This window comes from Phytophthora cinnamomi (genome assembly GCF_018691715.1).
Source record: "Phytophthora cinnamomi strain GKB4 chromosome Unknown Contig48, whole genome shotgun sequence".
In the NCBI taxonomy this organism is placed as follows: Eukaryota; Oomycota; class Peronosporomycetes; order Peronosporales; family Peronosporaceae; genus Phytophthora; species Phytophthora cinnamomi.
In genome coordinates, this window is record NW_027150981.1 from 12,294 (window position 1) to 33,471 (window position 21,178).

The window sequence follows — 21,178 nt, forward strand, 5'->3', positions numbered from 1 at the left end:
TCAATTCCGATTTGCATCGCAGTGCTGCACCATACTCGATCCAGCCGTGCTGATTCGTCTTGCCACGATTCATTAGAATAACTAGGGGCGTGCACAGCTGAGGCCCTTCGTCCGGTAGCTCCAAACTTAACATGTCAGGTAGCTCGATAAACCGTCGCGTTTCTCCTCTCGCTAGCAACGAATGGCCAAGAAAAAACCCTGCTCTGTCGCGAAGGGCATCTCCATCATTGTCCGACATCCAAAAGCCACTTAATTGATTTATATCCTCCACGTTGTAGCCGTCCAAAATGGTTCCCAGACCCCGATCTACATACTGCGTTCGCTTTCGCTCTGTTTCGTTCCGCTTTAAGGTGTCAAATAAATCATGACACGATTTACCACGCGGGTGATGATGTGAGTTAGTTTTCAAAGTCTGCTGCAGTTTGTACATATCGATCACAGCTTTGGCATACGCTTCAATACTCGCTATGCCCAGTGGCAGCCCTTGACCATTTTCTCCTTTCTTTGGCTTATTCCCACGAGGAATAATATATGTTTTGAGGAAAGTCACTAGCTTGCCTTCGTAAACCAAACAACCATCATCATAGTTTTTCATTACACACCATTGCTTGAACTCAGCTTGAGTAGGCGCATACTGCTTCGTTGTGTTTGACGGGCGCGATGCTGCATGCTCCAGCAAAATATCAGAAACAACATTCGTAATTTCCTGCGCGTTGGACACCGAGTCTCGAGTATGAGCATCCATGAGGTTGACTTGCTTGTTGCGCGTGGTTGGCGTCGAGCGAAAGTGGAAGGGCGAGAAAGTGGGAAGGGGGGGAGATTTTGTTTGACAGGAGCGACTATCATTTGAACACGACGCCGATGCAAATACAGAGGGTATTTTGCGCGGCTACGCTCAAATCCCCCACAAATCATTGGCCCGGTCGCCGGACGCGGTCCGCCTCGTTGGGAGATACCGACGTGTGCTAGCTAATATTAGAGTGGCCTTGCCAATGACTGGCGAACGGACGCATTGCAGAAAGCGCCATGGAAAAACCCCGTACGACTGGAACCGGCAGAAAGCAAAAGTAGTACACACGTATCGCTGTAGACTACACCCACAAGCTGCATGTGCTCGATTTCTTAGATGCAGACCACACAGTAAATGAAGCAATCGAGCACTTCTATCCATCCTTCACTTCAGAAGAAAAGAATCGCAAGCAAAAGCAAATATCAAAGTGGAAAAAACAAGAAGCTCATTATCGATCGATATGCAGCGACGGCAAGGGGCACTTAAAGAACTTACGCAGCACAGGTCAAGCGACAGTTCTATCTAGTGATGCAGAAAGTGATATTGTCCTCTGGCTGAGCTCAATGCGCAAAGAGGGATGCCCCGTTACCTTGCAGATGCTGCGGTACAAGGCTTTAGAGGTAGCTGCTGACGAGGGGCTGAGTTACGATACCTTCAAGGCGTCTCACTCATGGCGGTGGCGCTTTATGCGGCGCGTCGATACAGAAACTGGGTCCGACTGCGTCGATGATATCACGGACTTGCTGGACAAGCTACGTGAGCTTGGTGCTTCTGGAAGATCGGTAAATACGGACGATGAGTATGCTAGCAGCGACAGCTCGGAAGATGATTTCTAGAATAGTACTTCATGCAATTTGGAAGGTAACCAAGTAAGTTTGGACACGTAGCTCTAGTGGCAAGAGCACCGCGGTTTGTGCGGATGGACGCGGGTTCGATTCCCGCCGTGTCCATAATTTTTACTCTTTCAGTACGATTTTAATTCCTACCTTTAAATACTTAATTCATAGCTGGGTTAGTTAACCCTAACGATAAGAACGCACATTGACGTTCGCTTAGGACAGGGGATATGCGGTAGTGCATGCTACCTCGGATTATGTGGCCCAGGTGATCATTATCGTACAGTGCGCGTCAAAACTATAGGACCACCCTTGTGCACCCTCACAACTCAATCAATCTTTATCATTTTGAGGTGGGGGTTCGACAGTAGTTGTGAAAGACGCTGAGAAAGACCTGCTATGCACTAACACTCGCGTTTTTCACTTTAACGGGTGGCTCGTATATAACAAACTGGAATTTCCTTTCGAAGCAGCGCTTCATGGCCATCATGCAAGAAAACGACCGAGAAAACATGAGACGTCTGCAGCATTTCTACCGAGTCGGATGCTCCGCATCCCTGCGCGAGAGCGGAAGAAAACGGACCCAGTCGCCAAGGGGCCATTTGTGGTGAAGAATGTCTACGAGAACGTCAACGTGCTTCTCGACACTAGTTCCAGCGAGTTCCGTGTCAACATCAGACGAATTTTCCCGTGTTGATTTGCTTCAAAGACATCCTGCCATGAGGGAGAACGACATCCTACTGCACCCTGTCGGCACTACGTCTGCCCTCACTGACGCACGGATCCCAGGATGGGCGCGTCACCCAAACTTTGTTTGCACCCAAGGCTTAAGGCACAGGCCGTACCTCCATGGCGCTGCATGTGTAGCTAGTTGTAGCCGATGCAAGGCTAAGCCTTTTATTCAATCAATCAGTTCTCAATTCTACTCAAAGGACTCAAGCGGCTTGGCAAGGCATGTCTCTAAGCAGACATTAGCGCTAGTGCAACGCGCGCAATAATATTGCTACAATATAGTACAGTCCTGCAGAGATCCGGCGACGAGAAAAACGGCACTTGGTTCACTACGGCCCCGTCACGCTCTAAAGGAAGTAATTCGTGGCCAATTACGCCAAGGTTAAATATGATTATGGGCTCACACGCTTCCTGCAGCAAAGCTACATGTATCAATATTCTACCAGAGGTCAACCAGCCAACAGTCTGAGCTCCGGCCCCCGCACACTTACATGTTTCTGTTGAGTTCGGCCTGCTCGGATGGTGCGATAGATGACTGATCTCAGTTCGATATCCTGCCGCTGCTGTACAATTTTATAACTGAAAGTCTCCGTAGATCACATGAACTGAGTACACTGTGGCGGACTGTGGCGCACTGAAAAAAAAAAAAGAGGTGTTCATATCAAAGTTGCATTGGGCATTGGAAGTAGCAGTCTCTCGATGGCCATATAACGCTAACTAATACTTCCACACGCAATGTCAGCACAGATCACGAGAGAACATGCTTCTACAGCAGTATCGACCTCATTCGGGACGCAGTACACGGTGGTACGCGTCGCAGAGCTTGTCCAGACGACGATTCAAAGTGTAATAACGCATAGTCACCGCAGCTAAGGAGATAAGACTATCTCCTACACCTTACAGCTCCAACGTAGCTCTATTTGCTTCGGCAACCAGGGTATAAGACGCGTTTTGGCACTCTTCGCTCTGTTTGTCGGCAATATCTCAGTGTACTCTCGAGGTGGCCCCACAATGACGCGTACAACGAGAACGCCCGATCCGTACCACTGCGCAGTTGGTCCAGTAGATCCCTTGCTTGTTCAATGACTGCCGGAACAGGCTTCCATTTCACTTGTTCTGACGTGGCACTGGCACTAGTGTCTTGGTGATTGGCTGGTTGTACCAAGCGATCCACCAACGTAGACATTTCATTCGCTCCTTCGGCTTGAATGCACACATCGGCTCAACTAAAGCCCACTGCTCGTCACTGTAGATCGTGGGCTGCGAGGGCAGTTTCTCTTTGGTAGCGTGAAATCTCACTTCATGTTATTCGAGTCCTCTCCAAGGCAAGCAGGGTTGAGACTCCTTCCCAGCTTTCACACGCTCAATATTCTCCATATTGTGGGGTCTCCACAACCCGATGCGCTTTCACAATGCGTATGCCGAGGGAGTAGATATCTGGGGGCTATTGTTACCCCGGTTGGTTGTCGTTTTCTTTGCATCAGGTAGGCACTCCGGCGCCATGCACCGAATACTTCCGCTTCTACAGATGCGAGTAAATTCGACTTCTGACGGGGTATTGAAGCCCTTAATGACGTTTTGGAAGATTGAATTTCATCGGTGTTCTGTCCGGGGGTGAAGTCGAAGAATTGGCGTGAGCATACGCCGGATATCCTGATAGTCATGGTCAACAGTCAGGCGAATCGCGGTGTCCCCGCACTGGTTTTTATGGTTGGCACCAATACGATGTCGTTCCAGCAGACACTGGACGATCTCAGCATGTCCATTCTTCGCGTTAGCTTTCCTACTCGCCAGCCTAGCTAATTCATCTCCGACCACAGTACACATCCGTCCCACCAATTCCCATTGACAGTCTTCACAGATTGAAGGGCGTGATGGCATGGGTGGCCTGACATTTCACCGCACCTCAGTCAAGACGACACCATGACAAGCAGCTACGCCAACTTTTGCCAGTTTTCACTGTCTCCACGGCACGTAGAGTTTCCACAATGCACATACCTAAAGAGTAAATATCGGACGCAAATGTCGGGCGTTGGGTAAAAGAATCATCAGGAAAGCATTCTGTGTCACGGACAATCCCGTGGATTGACAAGACGCCGTCGCAACTCCTGAGCCAACGGCCTCGGAGGTTACGAGTTTTTCCTCGGCGCTGATCTGCTCGATCGCAGGTCTGCGTTGGTTTTCACTTTTACTACTCTACATTTTATAGTAGCTCCAGCTGTAGGCTTCCAGCCACTCTAAACATCAATCAGTCTTCATTTTTCCAACTATCGCACAAGTGTAAACTCCTCCACGTCGTTTTTTAACAGGGCACGTGACATTCTGGTGCCAACCAGTGCCACGGCCACTAATCCTACATTAGGTGCCATCAATTACCGAGGGAGCTGAATATGCCTGGCGTCCTGTATCTACCTCGCACGAGCTGTTGTCCCTAGCTATCCGTTGATATCCTTGAATTTAGTGGTGTATGCTGCAAGAATATCTGCGCTCACATCGTCTGCCACTCCTCCTGCTTTCAGAACCTTGGCGAGGTTCTCTGGAGGTGCTCGGTCCAGAACCCACTGTTTGAGTAGCGAAGCCTGCAAGCTTGTGGCGATCTTCTTGGTACTCGAGACTTCTTTTACTTTAATGAGCATCCTTATGAGATCCTGATCGCCAAAGGCAGCTCTAAAGATATCGGTCATCAACACGTTGTCGCCAGGGGGGTACTTCGCGTTATATGCGTTGAGATAACTGGCCCAGGTGTCCAAAAACGGACTGGTGAGCAGGTCGTCCACCGACTCGTCGAGCCTCAGCGACTTGAAGAGCTCATCAGGTTTTACAATCGGGTTCTTTTCAGCGAGCCAGAACTTGATCTGGTCGTCCTGCAACTTGGTAGCGAGTTTCTCCGTACTCGGGACCTTCTTCGATGCTACCAGCATCGAGGTCAGGGCCTCGTCGTCGTAGTGCGTCGTCAATGCCGAGATCATCGTAGCTTCCTTGCCTGCATGGACGTTGTTGTAATCGTTCAGGAACCTCGTGTAGTAGCCGAACAGCGGGCTCTCCAAAAGGCTGTCCCCTACATTTCCAAGCCTCCGGTTCTCGAAAGCTTCGTCCGGGGTGCGAAGGTCCGCCTTCCAAGCTTGGAACAACTCTTGTTCTACTCGCTTGGCAATTTTCTGCATACCTGGCTCCTTCTCTGCTGCGATGATCATGGTTAACAGACCGTCGTCGCCGTACTTCAAGCGGACCACTCCGATCGTAGTCACTCTCTTGTTGGGGTTCTTGACGAAGAAGTTGTCCGCGTACTTGATGTAAGTGCTGAATTGAGGACTAGCCCAGAGCTTGTCTCGCCCTATCCTGTCCAGTTTGAACAGCGTGAATACCGTGGCTGGATCCTTATCTGTGCTTAACCGGTGCTGTAGCTGCTCGGACTGCAGTCTCATGGCAAGCGCCTCCGTGCTCGGCACCTTCTTCGCCGCATCAAGCATCGTAATGACGCCATCGTCGCAGTAATGCGTGGTCAACGCCGCGATCTAACTCATCTTCTTGTCCGGGTTCTCCGTGTTAAAAGCACTCATGTACTTCCCCCACACGTTCAACTGCGGGCTGCCGAACATCTTCTCCCCCGCCTTGTCGAGCTTCAGCAATTTGAACACGTCGTCCGTGGACATCAGCAGCCAGCGCTGTATCTGCTCCGACTCGAGTCGTTTCGCGGTGCTTGCCGTGCTACTGACCTTTTTCGCGGCCTCCAGTATCTGCACCACGCCACCGTCGCCGAAGCTCTTGGTCATGACAGTAAGCAGCGACGACTGGTGCTTGGAATTCTGCTGGTTGAAGACCTTCACGTAGTTGGACCACTCGGCCAGCCGCGGGCTCAACAGCAGGTCATCTCCTGCTATGTTGAGCAGGTACAGCTTGAATACGTCGTCCGGAGACTTGCCGATGTTAGCCCAGTACTGGAATTCCTGGACCTCTAGCTTGGTGGTGATGTCCTTCGTGTTTGCGACCTTCTTGACGGCTTCTATCAAATTCACTAACGCCTCGTCGCCGTACTTCGTGGTAAGATGTCATCAGCGATGTAGCCATTCTGCTCTTTCGTGCAAGCCTTGGACGAACATTGGAAGAACACTGTTCGTGGAACGAAGTCGGGAGGTAAAAAACCTCAAGAATATTGTTCTCGAGGTTTTAGAGCTTCGTCCGTAATATCGGTTTTTGCGGGGGAATATGCTGGCGTGTGCACTGCACAGTGCGCTGTGTTCGCTTCTCGCCGGTCTGGTTGGCAGAAAGGATTTTCCCCTGCGATTGGCTATTAGTCAAATAGTAATTTATCAAGATCTTGGAAAGGCGGGAGAATATTACAATCTTCCCGACGATGGTGCTAACTCGCGCTCAAGCTCGCGCTCAAGCTGCTGCTGTTCAGAACTATGTGGAGAACGACGGCGGCATGGAAATCGACGGCAATGACGACGGAGAGATCGACACCGCTGGGGCTGTCATAGCGCAGCGCTTGTCGTCGCTGACACCGCCGCAACTACATCTGTTCACGCACCCGGCCCCAGCGTCAAGGACCACGTCGCTGCGCTCGCCCACCAGTTTCTCCTCAAGACTCAGGTGCTGGCAAGAGAGCATGCTGCCTTGCAGTTCCAGCAGGAAGGGCAAAAGCACGCCCAAAACGCCGCGTTGATGGCTGTGAAGGCCTCAACAGAGACTAGCGTAAGGCAGCTCACGGACCAACAACGCAACATGGCCCTAAAGCTCGGAGAAGCGCTGACGGCTACGCAAGCCAGCCTCTGGGAGCAACTGCAACAACTGCAGAAGGTCCAAGATGAACGAGGCGGGCAAATTGAGAGCTACGTTCGTGCCAGACTTACCCAGGCGATTCACGACGTACAGAAGGGGATTCGCGACTCGCAGATGGTGATCGTGTCTCAGACGGACGTAATCCGCCAGAACTTGGCGCTGATGGAGCGTAACGTGGACGGCACGCTATCGCCGATGATGGAGCATGTGCAAAAGCTCATCGAAGACAAGCTCGTTGGACGCAATCTCGCCGAGCAGACATCACAGATTGTACAGCAGCAACTAGAAACGTCGCAGCGACAGTAATGGAGCATGTGCTCAAACTCGTCGACGACAAGCTTGCGATGTCTCAAGGTCGAACCAGCCTCACACAAGAGGCAGCGCAGATCATCCAACAGCAAGTGGAAAGGTCGACAGAGGGCATAGCGGCGGAAGTTATGGACCACGTACAGCAACTTGTCGTAGGCAAACTAGCTGTGGCTCTTCGCGGACCCAGTCGCAACCACCAGATGAGCGAGATGGTGAAGCATCAAGTGGAAATGGCGATGGAAGGTGTTTCATTTGCAATGAAGATCTCAGTAGAGCTAGATCTCCACAAGGCGTGCAACTCAATTCACGATGAATTGTTGCGGTGCGCTCGCGATGTAGATGGGCCTCTCTACGAATACGTTCGCGGCTTCATTATAGAAACAACAATGCACGCAAACCGTCACCTTGAAGCACGCATCCAGAAGCTGCTTATGAACACGCAATCGGAGGTAAATCCACAAATGCAGCGTCAACCGGACGCGACAGTGGATCTTCATGAGCATATCAAGAAGAAGTGCGCGCGTATAGAGAAGCAAAGCCAGCAAAGTGAATGTGTCGGCCTTGAAAGTACTATTGCAAGTCTCGTGAAGAAGGAGGTGGGTCTGTGTATCAACGCTCTGCAGGGCAAGGATCCCCGGTCTGGTGATGACTCGGTGCGACAAGATCCTGCACCAGCTGGTCAGCCCAAACCTTCCCAATACAGCATTGAACACAGCTTGCAGTCGGCTGTTGAAGTCGTCTCCAAGACGATTAAGGAGACCATCCGTGAGCTGACGTCAGTAGACGAACTCCAGAGAAGTCGAACGACACACTACGAACCCGACTGGAGCAGCGACGGCGAAGGTGTCAGCGACTCTGACAGAGATAGTGAATTCGAAAAGAAGACGCTAGAGGCATGGGAGAAATCCTACCGACACGCACCACGACCCGCCTCTCCTATTGAACTGCCTAATACAGACAGCCGTCGGCCAAGCAACCTCGATGATGACTCAAAAGTGCCTGTAGCGTCGGCCAGGGGTCAGCCTCACACGGCGGCGATGGTCCACACTACGTTGGCGTCAAGTGCTGAGACGCAGACAGAAAATCAAGCGCCACAGACACTACAAACGACTAGTCTGCCACTCATGGCATCACCGGAGCGGTGCATATCGAACAGGATGGTGGTTGTGAGGCCAACCTCGGCTGTGGCAGCGGGGACTCGTTCTTCGTCACAAACCGAGGAATATTAAGGATATTCCCCACCACTATGGCCGACATCCACCGGCCTTTTGCGATTTCAGGCACTTCGAGGGCGCGCCCGAGCCCCTGCACGACACACACATCATCGAGCGCGAGCACACAAACAGGTGGCACTAAGTGTACTCGAGTCAGATCTTCAGCTTCAAGCGCAACTGAGAGCGGAGCAAACAGCACAACGCTACTTGTCGAGCAGTGGAATGTGAATATTGCTACTGATCAAGTGTTGTCAAGTGCAGCTGGCCGGCAAGGTAAGCAATGCTTAACGAAAAGCAAAACACAATGCGTGTATTAACTCACTCACTAGTCATCTTGCCGATTTCATAATACATTTACCATTCCGATTTCTCCTCGAAGTCGTCAGGTAGTTACATATTAGAAGCGAAATCGGCCAGAAGGTCGCTTGTCATCTCGTCCAGGTCGTAGTCCATTTCTTCGGCGATGGGGAAGGTGATGCTGGTAGGTGTGTGCAAGTGATGCTGTCCCTTTGGGATCTCCTCACACTGCAGCAAGTCAACGAAGTCGCTGTTCCTGTTCAGGAATGCACACATATCGATGTTGTGCTCAGCTAACGTCGTGCGCTGTGTAGTTACCATCTGTCCGCTTACGCCAAAATCACGCTCAATCTGACACGAAGATACGGGTATTGAGAACAGCACTCTCACAGCTTTTGGTATGATACGGTAGTCGCCTTGATGCTCTAGTCTTTGCCAAATATCAAGTACTGATTCCTTTGGTGTGTAGTCCTCCTTTCGTGCAATGTCAACCGGATCCTCTAGCCATCGATCGAGTTCCTCTTCTGCACGTCGATCCTGCCTGCTAAAGGTTGATGGTCGGCTTGATCTGGGCGCAAATGCCGCTTCCAGTCGGCTGACTTGCACAACAGGGGGAGGTGGTTCAAATTCAGAGACGTCCGCGGATTCACTTACTGCCTTAAATAAGTCCAATAAGTTGCAGCGAATTTTGGCGTTCACATCATTCTTCTTGGTTACAGCATCTCTTCCATTTTTGCCATGCTGACGGCACGACGAAATCACTGCATGACCGAGACTCCTTTCGGTTCGTTTGAAGATAGGGTGGAGTTTCAACTGCATTTCACATACAAATTGACACTCTTGGAATTGCTTGTCGTTGTAATATCTGCTGAAGAAGCGTTCATCCAATGTTTCGCGCAATAATCTTCGCACATCCGCAGCCAGTGGTGTAAGGTCACTTGCAGGAATCCAACGAGGATTTTTGTCGGTTGATAGGTAGTGTGGCAAAGGCTGTTTAGGGTCGAGGTCGTGAATACGCGCCATATACAGCTGCGCGAGCACGTCAACTTGAATAGGATGCTCTGCTTGACATATTCGCTTGATCTCACCGATTTGCCTCAACACAGACAACACATGGACCAAGTCGTCATGGCGATTAGCCAACGGGAACTCGGGTGGCGACTGGTTGGCACGAAGTGCTTTATGAGCTCGCTCTTCATACCACGCAGTTATTGCAGGCGGCATCTCAAGAACTCTCTCCAATGAGCACGTCATGCTCAAGAAACGTGACGTAGAATATCCAACAAGCCGCGTGGAGGCACCCTTAGTCTTAGACTTACAGAGCTCTGCAAATAAGCTCCCAGCGACAGACACCGCCTTGACCTGAAAGAATGTTCTTACCAGCTGTGAGATTAAGTCCGCCATCTCCGGGTTAGCTGCAGCACTAGCAGCTTTATTTATACCGCATGATGACTTTGTAGCTGCGTGGGCCATGTGTGCGAAGCACCACTCCCAGTGCAGATTGAGTTCTTTGCACAGCATCGATTTCACGTCACCTCCTGAGTCGCTGGTAGCCCCATAGAAATCGCTCGTCGCTAAGCTGAAGTCCTCGAGCATGTGCTTCAGCCACGCTTTGAAGGGCTTTAAGATGCCGCCATCACGATCTCCATACACGGGGCTGAACTTTCTCGTACCCAAGAGATTGAACTTGTACTGCCAGGCCTTATCCACCAGGTAAACCCGCAACCCAAGAAACTTGTCTTGCGTTGTTTTGCAAGTCCAAAAATCTGCCACGAGCGTAAAGTTCGGGCAGTCCTCTCGGTTCTCTTACAGATAGTTTGTGATTTCCTTACGTGTTGAAGAATACAGCTCCACTATGGCTTCCTTCACCTGCTTCGTAGTTATCTCGGTCTTCATCTCGTCCTTATAGAGCAGCGTTTGAATGAGTCTTGTCTCTTCGTACTTAACCATACGAAACGCCAAGTTATGGTTGATGATCATGAGGGTGGTCATCATCACGTTTAGCCGGATTGGGTTGTTTGAGTACAGGACGGACGATGACAGGTGGCTGTAATCATTGTCGTGTTTGCGCTTCTTGATGGTCGCTGCCTCCGTTTTCGGCGAACCAACGCTGTGAATCTTCTGGAGGTGCTTCACGGCCATGGTCGTTTTGCCAGCATAGAGCTTGAACAGGTTTTTTCCTGACGTCCGACACGCCTCGTCAGCCAAACAAGCCACGCAAAGACCTCCTTCCCGTTCTCGACGTACTTGACACACACACCCTCCCCCCACTTGAATATGTACGAAGTCTCCTTTGGTCGTGGAGGTACCAGCTCGAAGGGTCCAAGGCCCTGGAACTCTTCCACTGCTTGGCGGACCACAGAAGGTGGCTCTGCCATCGTCACGTCCTGGCTGGAGGTGTCGTGGGTCTCTGCAGATGTCACGAGTGTGGACTGGATGTGAAGTAAGTCCCTGTGGAGGTCTCTAGTCTTGTCGGCTGCGCTGTGATCTCGATGCTTGGCGGCAGAGCCACTGGCATGAAGTCATTAGACTGGCGGCACAGTGAGTTCCTGCGGTGGCCACGAGTCTGTCGGCTGTACTTCGAGCGCGTCGGAAGCTCAGCACACGCGAGCGCAGACCGCTTCTTGGGCAGAGAATATCTTCGCGAGTGAGCTCGGTAAATTTCAGTGCGGCTGTGGAAGATCGTGCGATTTTCAGCCAATCCAACGCGTAGGATACGAACACGCCAGATCCGCTTAAATACAAAATCCGCGAGAACGAATATCGGGAGGGAAGCTCGCAATAATGTTCGTTATTCTCACACTTTAGGGAGGAGAACTCGAAAATCAGGCTTTTCATGTTCACTCTTTTTCGTGGAAGCGTTTTCTCACCCACTTTTTGTTCCCCTACCCGCATGTTCGTCCAAGGCTTGCTTTCGTGGGTCGTCCACGAACTGGATCCAAGTGAGGAACTGCGGGTTTTCGAACAGCTTATCCCCGGACTTGGTCAACGTCAATATGTTGGACACGTCTCCGGATTTCAGCATAGCTGCGACACCATCGTCGCCGTAATGTGCCGCCAACGTCGCTGACTTGTCGGGGTTCTTCTGGTTGAACGCATTCATGTACTTGGTCTACGAGACCAGCAGGGGATTACTGAACAGCGTGTGTCCCCCACCTTGTCAAGCTTCAACATCTTGAAAACGCTGTCCGGGGACAGTCCGCTGGTTAGCCAGTCCTTGAGCATCTATCGGCCTCCAGATTTTCCGCCATGACTTTTGTCTCCGGAACCTTCATCGCCTCCTGGAGAATTTTGACCACACCTGCCTCGCCGTAGCTATTCGTCATGGTCGAAATCAACGTCGTTTTCCTACTGGGGTTCGCGTAGTTGAAGAGTTTCACCTACGTGTTCATCGTGACCAGCTCCGGGTTGGCGAGGAGGTCATCCCCCACCTTGTTGAGCTTGAACAGATTAAACGCGTCGTCCGGAGATTCCCCCTTGGACAGCCAGCTGTGAATTTGCTGCAGTTGCAGCTGGTTGGGGACGTCCTTTGTGTCATCCGCCGTCTTGGCGGCGATGACCATTTGTGTCAGGGCTTCGTCGCTGTACTGAACTTTCAGTGTTGATAGCATCGTGGTGGCCTTCCCGGGTGCTTGCTCGCCTAAATCATTCACGTACTTGGCCCAGGTCAGGAATCGCGGTTTCTGAAACAGCTTGTCTCCCGCCTTGTTCAAGCCCAAGCGCACGAAGACGTCATTGGCAGGTTTCCCCTTTGTCAGCCATCCCGCAATTTTCTTAGCGGAGGCGGCAAGCAGCAATGCGACTTTGGCCTTTTCGACGATGGAGACGGGCAGGCCCGCTCTCTCTTCGACCTCGTTGACCCTCAGAGATCGACTGGCATGGATGCCGGTCGGAAGCGTTGGCGTTCTGGCGTTCCAGTCCGAGTAGGCATCGACGTTCGCAAGGACAGCGGCGACAGCAAGCAACAGGATCCTCCACTCGATGGCCATCGTGTGAGGACTACAAAACTGAAGTGAGCGCTGGTGTCGCTGGAGTCCGTGGTGTTTGATGGTGCGCAACGTCCATGTACATATTCAGTGCCGTAATACGCGGTACCGACAGGTACGGTTGACTACATCTGGGAAACCCAGTGGGATGGGAGCACATGGTTGCTGTTTGGTTGTCGAGCCGATGTCGTGACTTATATAAGCTACATACACCCAGTACAGTGCGCGTCAAAACTATAGGACCACCCGTATGTTGCTTTATATAAGTCACGACATCTGCTCGACAACCAAACAACAACCATGTGCTCCCATCCCACTGGGTTTCCCAGATGTAGTCAACCGTAAAATCACGGGTTTTCAGTGTGTGCATAGTTGTGTGTTTTGCCGATTTACGTAGAACCCCCCATACACACACAAGACAAAGTAAAAGTACCGGTGTAAGTTTGCTCAGGGCTGTCTGCAGTCTGACGAACCGCAGTTAATGATCTCGACCGGTACGCTGGTGACTGGACAAATGCCGAGGCGGTCCTCGCATGCTAGCGGGTTCGTATTCGCATGTTTCGAACCATTTCAATACCATGCCTGTGCCTACCACATCGAGCATAGCAACAAGCCCCCTCATACTTCGCTCAGAACCCGCGCTTCTACTTGTTGATCTCCCTCTCTATCGAATAAATACATGCTCGAGTCATGGACTGGGATAAGATCGAAGGATAGTGAGCACAAACTCGTAGGAGCCGTAGATGTGCACAAGTGCAGGAATTCGTGAAAAGCGCGATTTTCAAATGCAGACTGATTTGCACACGAAAAAGCCATATGTCCTCCCGAATTACTTAATCATTATAAAGGTCCCTCACGCCACTTCATCACCAAAGATGCGATATTTGCCAAGGTACAGTGCGCGTCAAAACTATAGGACCACCCCTGTGCTCACTTATAACTCAATCAATCTTTATCATTTTGAGGTGGGGGTTCGACAGTAGTTGTGAAAGACGCTGAGAAAGACCTGCTATGTGCTAACACTCGCGTTTTTCACTTTAACGGGTGGCTCGTATACAACAAACTGGTTGTGCAAGGTCGACACAAATTAGGACTACCCCCATCCCAATACAAAATCCAATTTTAACCGAAACCCCGTACAAGGCGATATGACCAGAGATTTGTAGTGGGCATACCGTATATGAGATCTCCTACATCAGACCCCAGAATATTGAAGTTGTACTGTTGTAAATGGTACACGAGATGTACAAGTACCGACGAATTTATGTACCATGAATGTCAAGCAAAACGATGTTGAAAGTAGAGTGCAGATTCCTACCGGTATGCATATACATGTATTAAGCCTCGTTGTCTACATTGTCTTCCTCCAGCACCAGCGTATCGATGTCTCGATTCGGGTCTACGAAGTGGCGAATCACGGGAACCTCATCTAGCAGCCGATCGAGCATGGCCCAATCTGGCTCGGCGTCGAACGCATTTTGGTCGGTAAGATGAGCACTTCTAACCTGTTTAGGAATGATCATTGCCTTCTCAAAGCTGCTCATAACAATCTGGGCCGACAGCGAGTCCCACGCTGATTTAGTCCAACTGATTAACTGCTGCCGCGAGGGTGGCTTCAGCTTGAACGGGATGGTTGCAGTTGAACTTCGAAGCTGCTGTAGCATATTTCCAACCCAATTTTTTCGCATAGCATCTTTTAGGGGCTTATTCCAGGAGATATCCGCTGGCTGCGCTTGTGGTGGTAAGTTATTGCCACCCGCTTGAACTGCTTGGGTAGCTTCCCAGTTCCGGTTGTCCTGGTCCGCCCTTGTTGCTGACCATGGCGCTTTTCTTGGAATGAAGGGGCACTGTTTGTACGCTCTGCACCGTTTTTAGACTCTGAATTAGGAGATCTCTACTGTCGACGTGGAAGCTGTCATGTATTTGATTGGCTATCGACCGGTAGGAATTAGGAGATCTCTCTGAAGTAGGAGATCTCATATACGGTACTTTCGGCAGTTAGTTAGACGCGTTAGCTCGTGCAGAACACGACGGTTACTCGCGATCCTACAAGCAACCTATTAAGTGCACTCGGACGCGAACGGTGGTGTCGGACTGAGGCGTGGATTTTAAAGTACGAGTAGCTGTCGACTGAGGCTCTCATTCACTGATCGTTCTATAGCAAATCATATACCGATCCCCGTGGGCCAGTGGTCAAACCCTGACGCGGAGACCGGGAGGTACCGGGATCGATCCCCGCCGAGTGCGGGACTTTCCACGGAGGCCGGAGATAGGCAATATCTTGGACGAGCAGCCACTCCGTGGAGTGGTCCGCCCTGCCAACCCGCACATCGGTGTAGGATAGTTGGGTGGGCTGAAGACCCCAAGTGCCGAAAAATGCCCCATAGTGTAATGAGGGGTATCAGAACCCGGTCCCGAAAAAGGGTCGGATAGCCACAGGCATCCCCACCAGAGCAAGCCTCAAGCCTGGTGTGTGGGTTCTGGTGGCTTAAATCTCTATAGCAAATCATATGGATACTGCTGACTTACCACTGAGATCTACGTTGGCGATCGCTTCACGCTCAATATCGCATATGAGGCTATGTCGTGCTCCACTGCTACAGCTAACACTATTTACAATGCTAGGATACTGTCACAGCGAGCTCCCAGAGTGCTAGTGTCAACGTGTGAGCACCCGAAAGCATGCCCACTACAAATCTTTGGTCATATCGACTTGTACGGGGTTTCGGTTAAAATTGGATTTTGTATTGGGATGGGGGTGGTGATAATTTGTGTCGACCTTGCACAACATTGCCGCGTGATCATGTCTTCTCCGAACAGCAACTGCGCAGGAGAAGCTCGTAGCACGGAGTGATAGCTGGCTCGGATAGCATAGGCCGCGTAATCCAAAGCAACTTCCAGCTGGTCATTCAGATCTGGTCGAACCCGAAGAATAGTCATTATCTCCAAATGTACGCGTTCACAGATAGCATTCGCCTGCAGGTTCTTTGCAGTGATCAGCTTGTCCTTAATAGCCATCGAGGTCAATAGCAGCTGGAACTCATCACCAGTAAATTCAGGTCCTTGGTCATGCACGACGACCTTGGGGCGTGGATAACGGCAAAGCCACACGCGTTCGAAGCTGATGGCCGTAGTGGCGGAGGTCTTGCCGCGCTGCATCATGACTTCCAGCCAGCGAAATTGCTGCTCGATCACTGTCAGGCAATAGAAGCCCCCAGCCAGCGGTCCCACCAAATCTGCATGCACGACATCGAATGGGCGATCTGTGTTTGAGGCTGGAGTTGGAGGAAGGTGTCCCTAGTGCTGTTTGCCGCCATGGTGTTTCGCCTTCTTGCACTCTACACAGCTATGGACGTATTTTGCCACTTGCAGTTGCATTCCGGGCCACCAGAACGCGCTCATCGAGTGATATTGCTTCTCAGCACCTGGATGCAGCAGATAATCGTGGTAAAGCTCCACGATATTTTGGCGCAGAGTCTCAGGTACCATGACGCGTTTCCGATATTGCAACAACACAACTCCAAGTGCCGGACGGAGTGAGTAATCAGGGTCTGCTTCATTTTTCTCCAGCCGAGTAATAATTTGCTTGTATGTCTTATCTGTAGCTGGTGTTTCTTCATTGCGGCTCCGTCGATTGCAACTTCCTCTTCGTCCACTGCGAAAAGTTCATCTTCGGCAACTTTTTGGACAAAGTCATAGCGGAGTCTTGAAATTGCATCAGCGCCTACATTTTGACGACCCGGGACGTAGGCCACTTGCAACCGGTACTCTTCGAGTAGTAACTTCCAGCGCTTGACCCGTAGCGACTTCTCGCGATGGAAAAATAGGTTTTTGTGGTCAGTGTGAACCACCACAGGGAATCCCAGCAATATGGTGCGGTATTCCTTCAGAATTTCAAAAACAGACGTATTTTCGTCCGTCATTGAGCGCGAGAAGCAGGCAATAATCCGCTTACCCTGGATGATGACGCCACCGATCTGCTGCCCGCTAGCATCCGCAAAACGTGAAAGCAACGATTGTAATCAGGAAACGCTAACCAAACATTCCGAGCTAGAGCCGCCTTTATCTCTTGAAAGGCTGCGGCATCTTCCGGTGTCCATGCGAACGGAATATTTTTCGAGGTGAGGCGATCAAGTCTGGCTGTCATTGCGGACTTATTGGGGACCTTTTCTCTGTAGTGCCTAGGAACCGACGCAGCTCTCGCTTATTGCGGGTCTCCGCAATCTGCTGGATGGCTTCGATTTTCTTCGTCTGGGGCTGGATACCATCCGCTGTGAGAGTGAAGCCGAGGTAGTCCACTTGCTCTAGAAGAATATGACACTTTTTTGCGTTCAAGGTCACATCGTATTGCCGCAGACGCTCGAAAACGACACGTAAATGCTCCACGTGGTCCACTGCATTCTCTGAGAATATGAGAATATCATCCAGATATACGATCACGAAGGGTAGATCGCCGAGGATACGCTCCATACACGATTGGTAATCATCCGGAGCTGTTGAGATACCCATCGGGAGCCGTTTGAATTGATATTTTCCAAATGGTAAGCAGAATGCTGTAGTTGAGCGGCTTTCCTGCGCAAGGTACCGTGCGAAGTAGCCCATGTTGGCATCCAGAGTGCTCATGCACTTGGCCTTGTCTAACCTGAGCAGTATTTCGCGAATTTTTGGAACATAGTAGGGAGATCGGCGCAGATACTTGTTCAACTGGCGGAAGTCGACTAGTAACCGAAGAGAACCATCCGGCTTCACCAAAAGAACGCAGGCGCAGAAGACTCCGAACCGTAAATCTGTTCGAGCACGTCAAGCTCCAAACGACGTTGAATCTCGCGACGCGCAGCCTCTTCTGGGCTACGAGGTACGCTGTATGGGCTCGATTGGGTTGATACAAAGTCAGCTCGTTGTGGAAGAATGTAGTCAGGCAGGCGAATGCGCCCGAACCGCCCGTTGTACAAGTCCGCATATTCTTCCAGTAGTTTCAGGTAACTGTGCTGAAGTGCCTCCTCTAAGTGCTTGGGCAATAGATCCATGGGAGCGACGGCCACAGTATCACCTGCGAAATACTCTTCATGTTCGTACTGGGTTAATTCAGAATCGGAAACGATTGGCTGGTCGTTCTTCTCAGCAGTAGTTTGACGTACGAGTTCACTGCCGTTCCATTGGACACGGCCTTTCTTAAAATCGATCGCCAAACCAAGTGCCGTCATTAAGTCACGCCCAATCGTCATGTCATCGCGAAGGGAAGGCAGCACTTCAAATTTGTGAATGATGACCGAATTGCGTTTCAGTTGCGGTATTCTAAAGCGCACTTCCATGCCGCCTTTGCTCTGCGTGCTTCCCTTGACCAACTCGAACGCGACCGCGGACGTTTCTAGCTTGACTCCCTGAATATGTAGTGCTTGCATGAAGGTTGTGCTTATGATGCTGCTCGAACATCCGCTGTCCAACAGAGCTTGGTACCGCTCCTTGCCATTCTCCAACTTGATCATGATGCGCTTTGGCGGATACGAAGTGGCGGGCGGTGCACGAAGTCCGACGAACAGATATTCATCATCACTGGAGCCTCCAGCGATCTCGCGTTGCTCAACCCGCGCTGCTGAGGGCCTCTTTGGCCACGTGAACCCCCTCGAGCACTTCCACATTAGTCGACTTGCTGATGCGCTTCCTGCTGATTGTCCTGGCGCAACGCGCGGCACTCCTGCGTGTTGTGTGTCGTTGTCCGGTGGAAGGTACAGTACTTGTTGTTTACTGTGTTGTTGCCGTTGCTGTGGCCGTTACCGCGACCACGGTTTCCACCTCGGAACTACTGCCGGTTGTTGTTGTGGTTGTTGTTCCGGTTGTTGTTGTTGTTACTGTTGCGGTTGTGGTTGCCGTTACCTCGACGGCACTGACCGCGTGCTCTGTCGTTGGAGTAGTTCCGTTTGTCTTGACTGCTAGCGCGATGTAGACGCCGCTCGCCTTGGTCGATGCGCTCGAAGAAGGGAACGAGGGCAGGAACCGTAGTGTTGATCTGTCCACTTGCATCGTACTTGTTCTGCCACTCATATGGTAGACCGCGTTTGTACAATCGGCACAAGGCATCTTCGCACATCGGCGAGGTTTCGCACAGCCCGGCAAGCGGGTGCTCCATCCGCACCAAGCGCGGAAGCGCTTGCTGTACTCGGACAGGGATTCGCCGCGTGACTTCTTCATCTCCCACAGCTCCTCTTACAGCTTTTCGCTGTAGTCCGTGGGCAACACGACAACCGACGCTTTGTACAGCGCACGCGCGAACTCTTCATCCATGCGCACGTCTTCGTCGGTGATCGACGCGTCTTCAAATGCATCACGGAGGTCACCTTCCAGGAGAATAGTTGCGTTCAGGAATTTATCTTCCGCACTCCAGTGTTTCAGCTTCGCAAGCTGGTTGAAGTTGTTCGTCCACTCCAAGAAGTCCGTGGGGCCGCCGTCGATGAACTTGGCCATCTTCTTGGTCACGACTTCTTCCTCGATGCCTTTTTCTTTGTTGGCAGCATGTACTGTGATGGAGTACGTGATGTAACGCTCCTTGTTCGTAGAGCCGCTCATTGTGGTTGACCGACGGGTGAACCAGGTCGATCTGTTCGAAACGTTTCAAAGTGCCAAGCAGCTTGAGTCCTTTGAGTAGAATTGAGAACTAATTGCTTGAATAAAAGGCTTAGCTTGGCATCGGCTACAACTAGCTACACATGCAGTGCCTTGGAGGTACAACCCGTGCCTTAGGCCTTGGGTGCAAACGAAGTTTGGGTGACGCGCCCATCCTGGGCTCCGTGCGTCAGTGAGGACAGACGTAGTGCCGACAGGGTGCAGTAGGATGTCAGCCTGACCAACCATTCGCTGCAGTCATATTGGCGCCTAAGTTCTCAAATAGCTTCTTCTTCTTCTCTTCTCCTTCGACCGCTGCAATCGGATTCCTGTTGGCCAGTGCACGTTGGTTCGCATCTTCCAGCGGTTGATGCAAGATCTTCTTCATCGTTCCTGTGACTTGTTCTCGAGTGGGAAGCACCATCAAGCCATTACCATCAGCATCTTCGCAGCACCACGACTCTTATTTACCCAGAAGTGAAGGGTATCCTGCATGTATCCAGCACGGATCCTATCATATAAGTCAGCCAGATCCCCTCGCAACCTGCGGATGGAGGGGAACGAGGCCCTCGAAGCTGTGAGGGCGGACAAGCTCAAGAGGGCGAAAGTCCTGATAGAGCAAGACACTGGTGTTGCAACGCGCTGCGATGGGCTGCGAGAGAGGGACAGCTGGAGGTGGTGACGTATCTAGTGGAGCAAGGGGCCAAGTGTGTCGCCAAGGATTGGTACGGGGACACGGCGCTGAAGAGAGCTGCTCAAGGGGCCACACGAAGTTGAAGTGTGCGGCGACGACGTGAACGTGTCCAATACGAACCACTATATGGCTCTCATGTGGGCTGCTAGAAGCCGAGAAGTCAAGGTTTTCAGGTATATTGTTGATCGAAGCGGTATCAACGCGGATGGGTACACGGCATTGATGAAGGCCTGCAAAGGTGGACATTTGGATATTGTGCAGTGCCTAAGCAGACTCTCATGTAGATGAAAGCGACGAGCTCGATCAAACAGCGTTGACAATCGCCTCTGGATGCGGTCACATCGAAATTGTTCGGCACCTCGTTGAACGCTGTCGTGAACTCCAGGAACAATCGCGGTGAAGCTACAGCTCGAGTGGCAAGTGACTGTGGATATCACGACGTTGAGCGCTATCTCACTCAATTTCTCCGACATAGTCCTCCGTCGTATGTCAGTGCTGATCCAACGACAGTGATGTTCCGGAGTCAGTAACTACTTCTATTTCTCCATCTGAAATTGAGCCAGTCGACTTCAGTATGAGCAGCAGCATTGGGACTGACTACCGTCAAGCAACGTGGCTCAAAGCCGATACTACCTTGATTTTGGCTATTCCACACTCAGATCATTCTGTACTCGAGGAAAAAGTGCGTTTGTGGCAAGCGTTACAGTATTCCAATGCGATGAACATATAAGGTATCTATTGAGCTGTCCTGCAACCGCATATTTTGGTATGCGAGCACTCCTGTCAGGGAACCTTGATAGACTTCGTAAAGTCGATTTCAGTGGCGATGCCATTAGTGTGGAAATATCTGCACGAGGCGGCGGTAGGCCTCACTTATCTTCACAGATGGGGACTTGTTCACGGTGATCTTCGGTGCAGCAACATTTTGATCGGCAGCG

The 21,178-nt window shown here is 51.2% G+C and overlaps 4 protein-coding genes across 4 annotated transcripts; all 4 read right to left on the reverse strand.

Annotated features, from left to right (window-relative positions):
• Positions 1-4,793: 4,793 nt before the first annotated feature.
• IUM83_19736 (suppressor of RNA silencing) lies at positions 4,794-5,828 on the reverse strand (the record flags this gene model as incomplete). The annotated part of the gene is made up of 1 exon (XM_067944800.1): positions 4,794-5,828. One exon carries the CDS (start codon positions 5,826-5,828, stop codon positions 4,794-4,796), a length of 1,035 nt encoding a protein of 344 aa, XP_067790211.1.
• Positions 5,829-5,873: 45 nt separating this feature from the next.
• IUM83_19737 (Avirulence (Avh) protein) lies at positions 5,874-12,063 on the reverse strand (the record flags this gene model as incomplete). Its single annotated transcript, XM_067944801.1, has 2 exons — positions 5,874-6,373; positions 11,850-12,063. 2 exons carry the CDS (start codon positions 12,061-12,063, stop codon positions 5,874-5,876), a joined length of 714 nt encoding a protein of 237 aa, XP_067790212.1.
• Positions 12,064-12,340: 277 nt separating this feature from the next.
• Positions 12,341-12,949, reverse strand: IUM83_19738 (putative secreted RxLR effector protein; the record flags this gene model as incomplete). The annotated part of the gene is made up of 1 exon (XM_067944802.1): positions 12,341-12,949. One exon carries the CDS (start codon positions 12,947-12,949, stop codon positions 12,341-12,343), a length of 609 nt encoding a protein of 202 aa, XP_067790214.1.
• A 1,334-nt stretch (positions 12,950-14,283) lies between these two features.
• Positions 14,284-14,610, reverse strand: IUM83_19739 (Extracellular dioxygenase; the record flags this gene model as incomplete). The annotated part of the gene is made up of 1 exon (XM_067944803.1): positions 14,284-14,610. One exon carries the CDS (start codon positions 14,608-14,610, stop codon positions 14,284-14,286), a length of 327 nt encoding a protein of 108 aa, XP_067790215.1.
• Between the last annotated feature and the right edge of the window lie 6,568 nt (positions 14,611-21,178).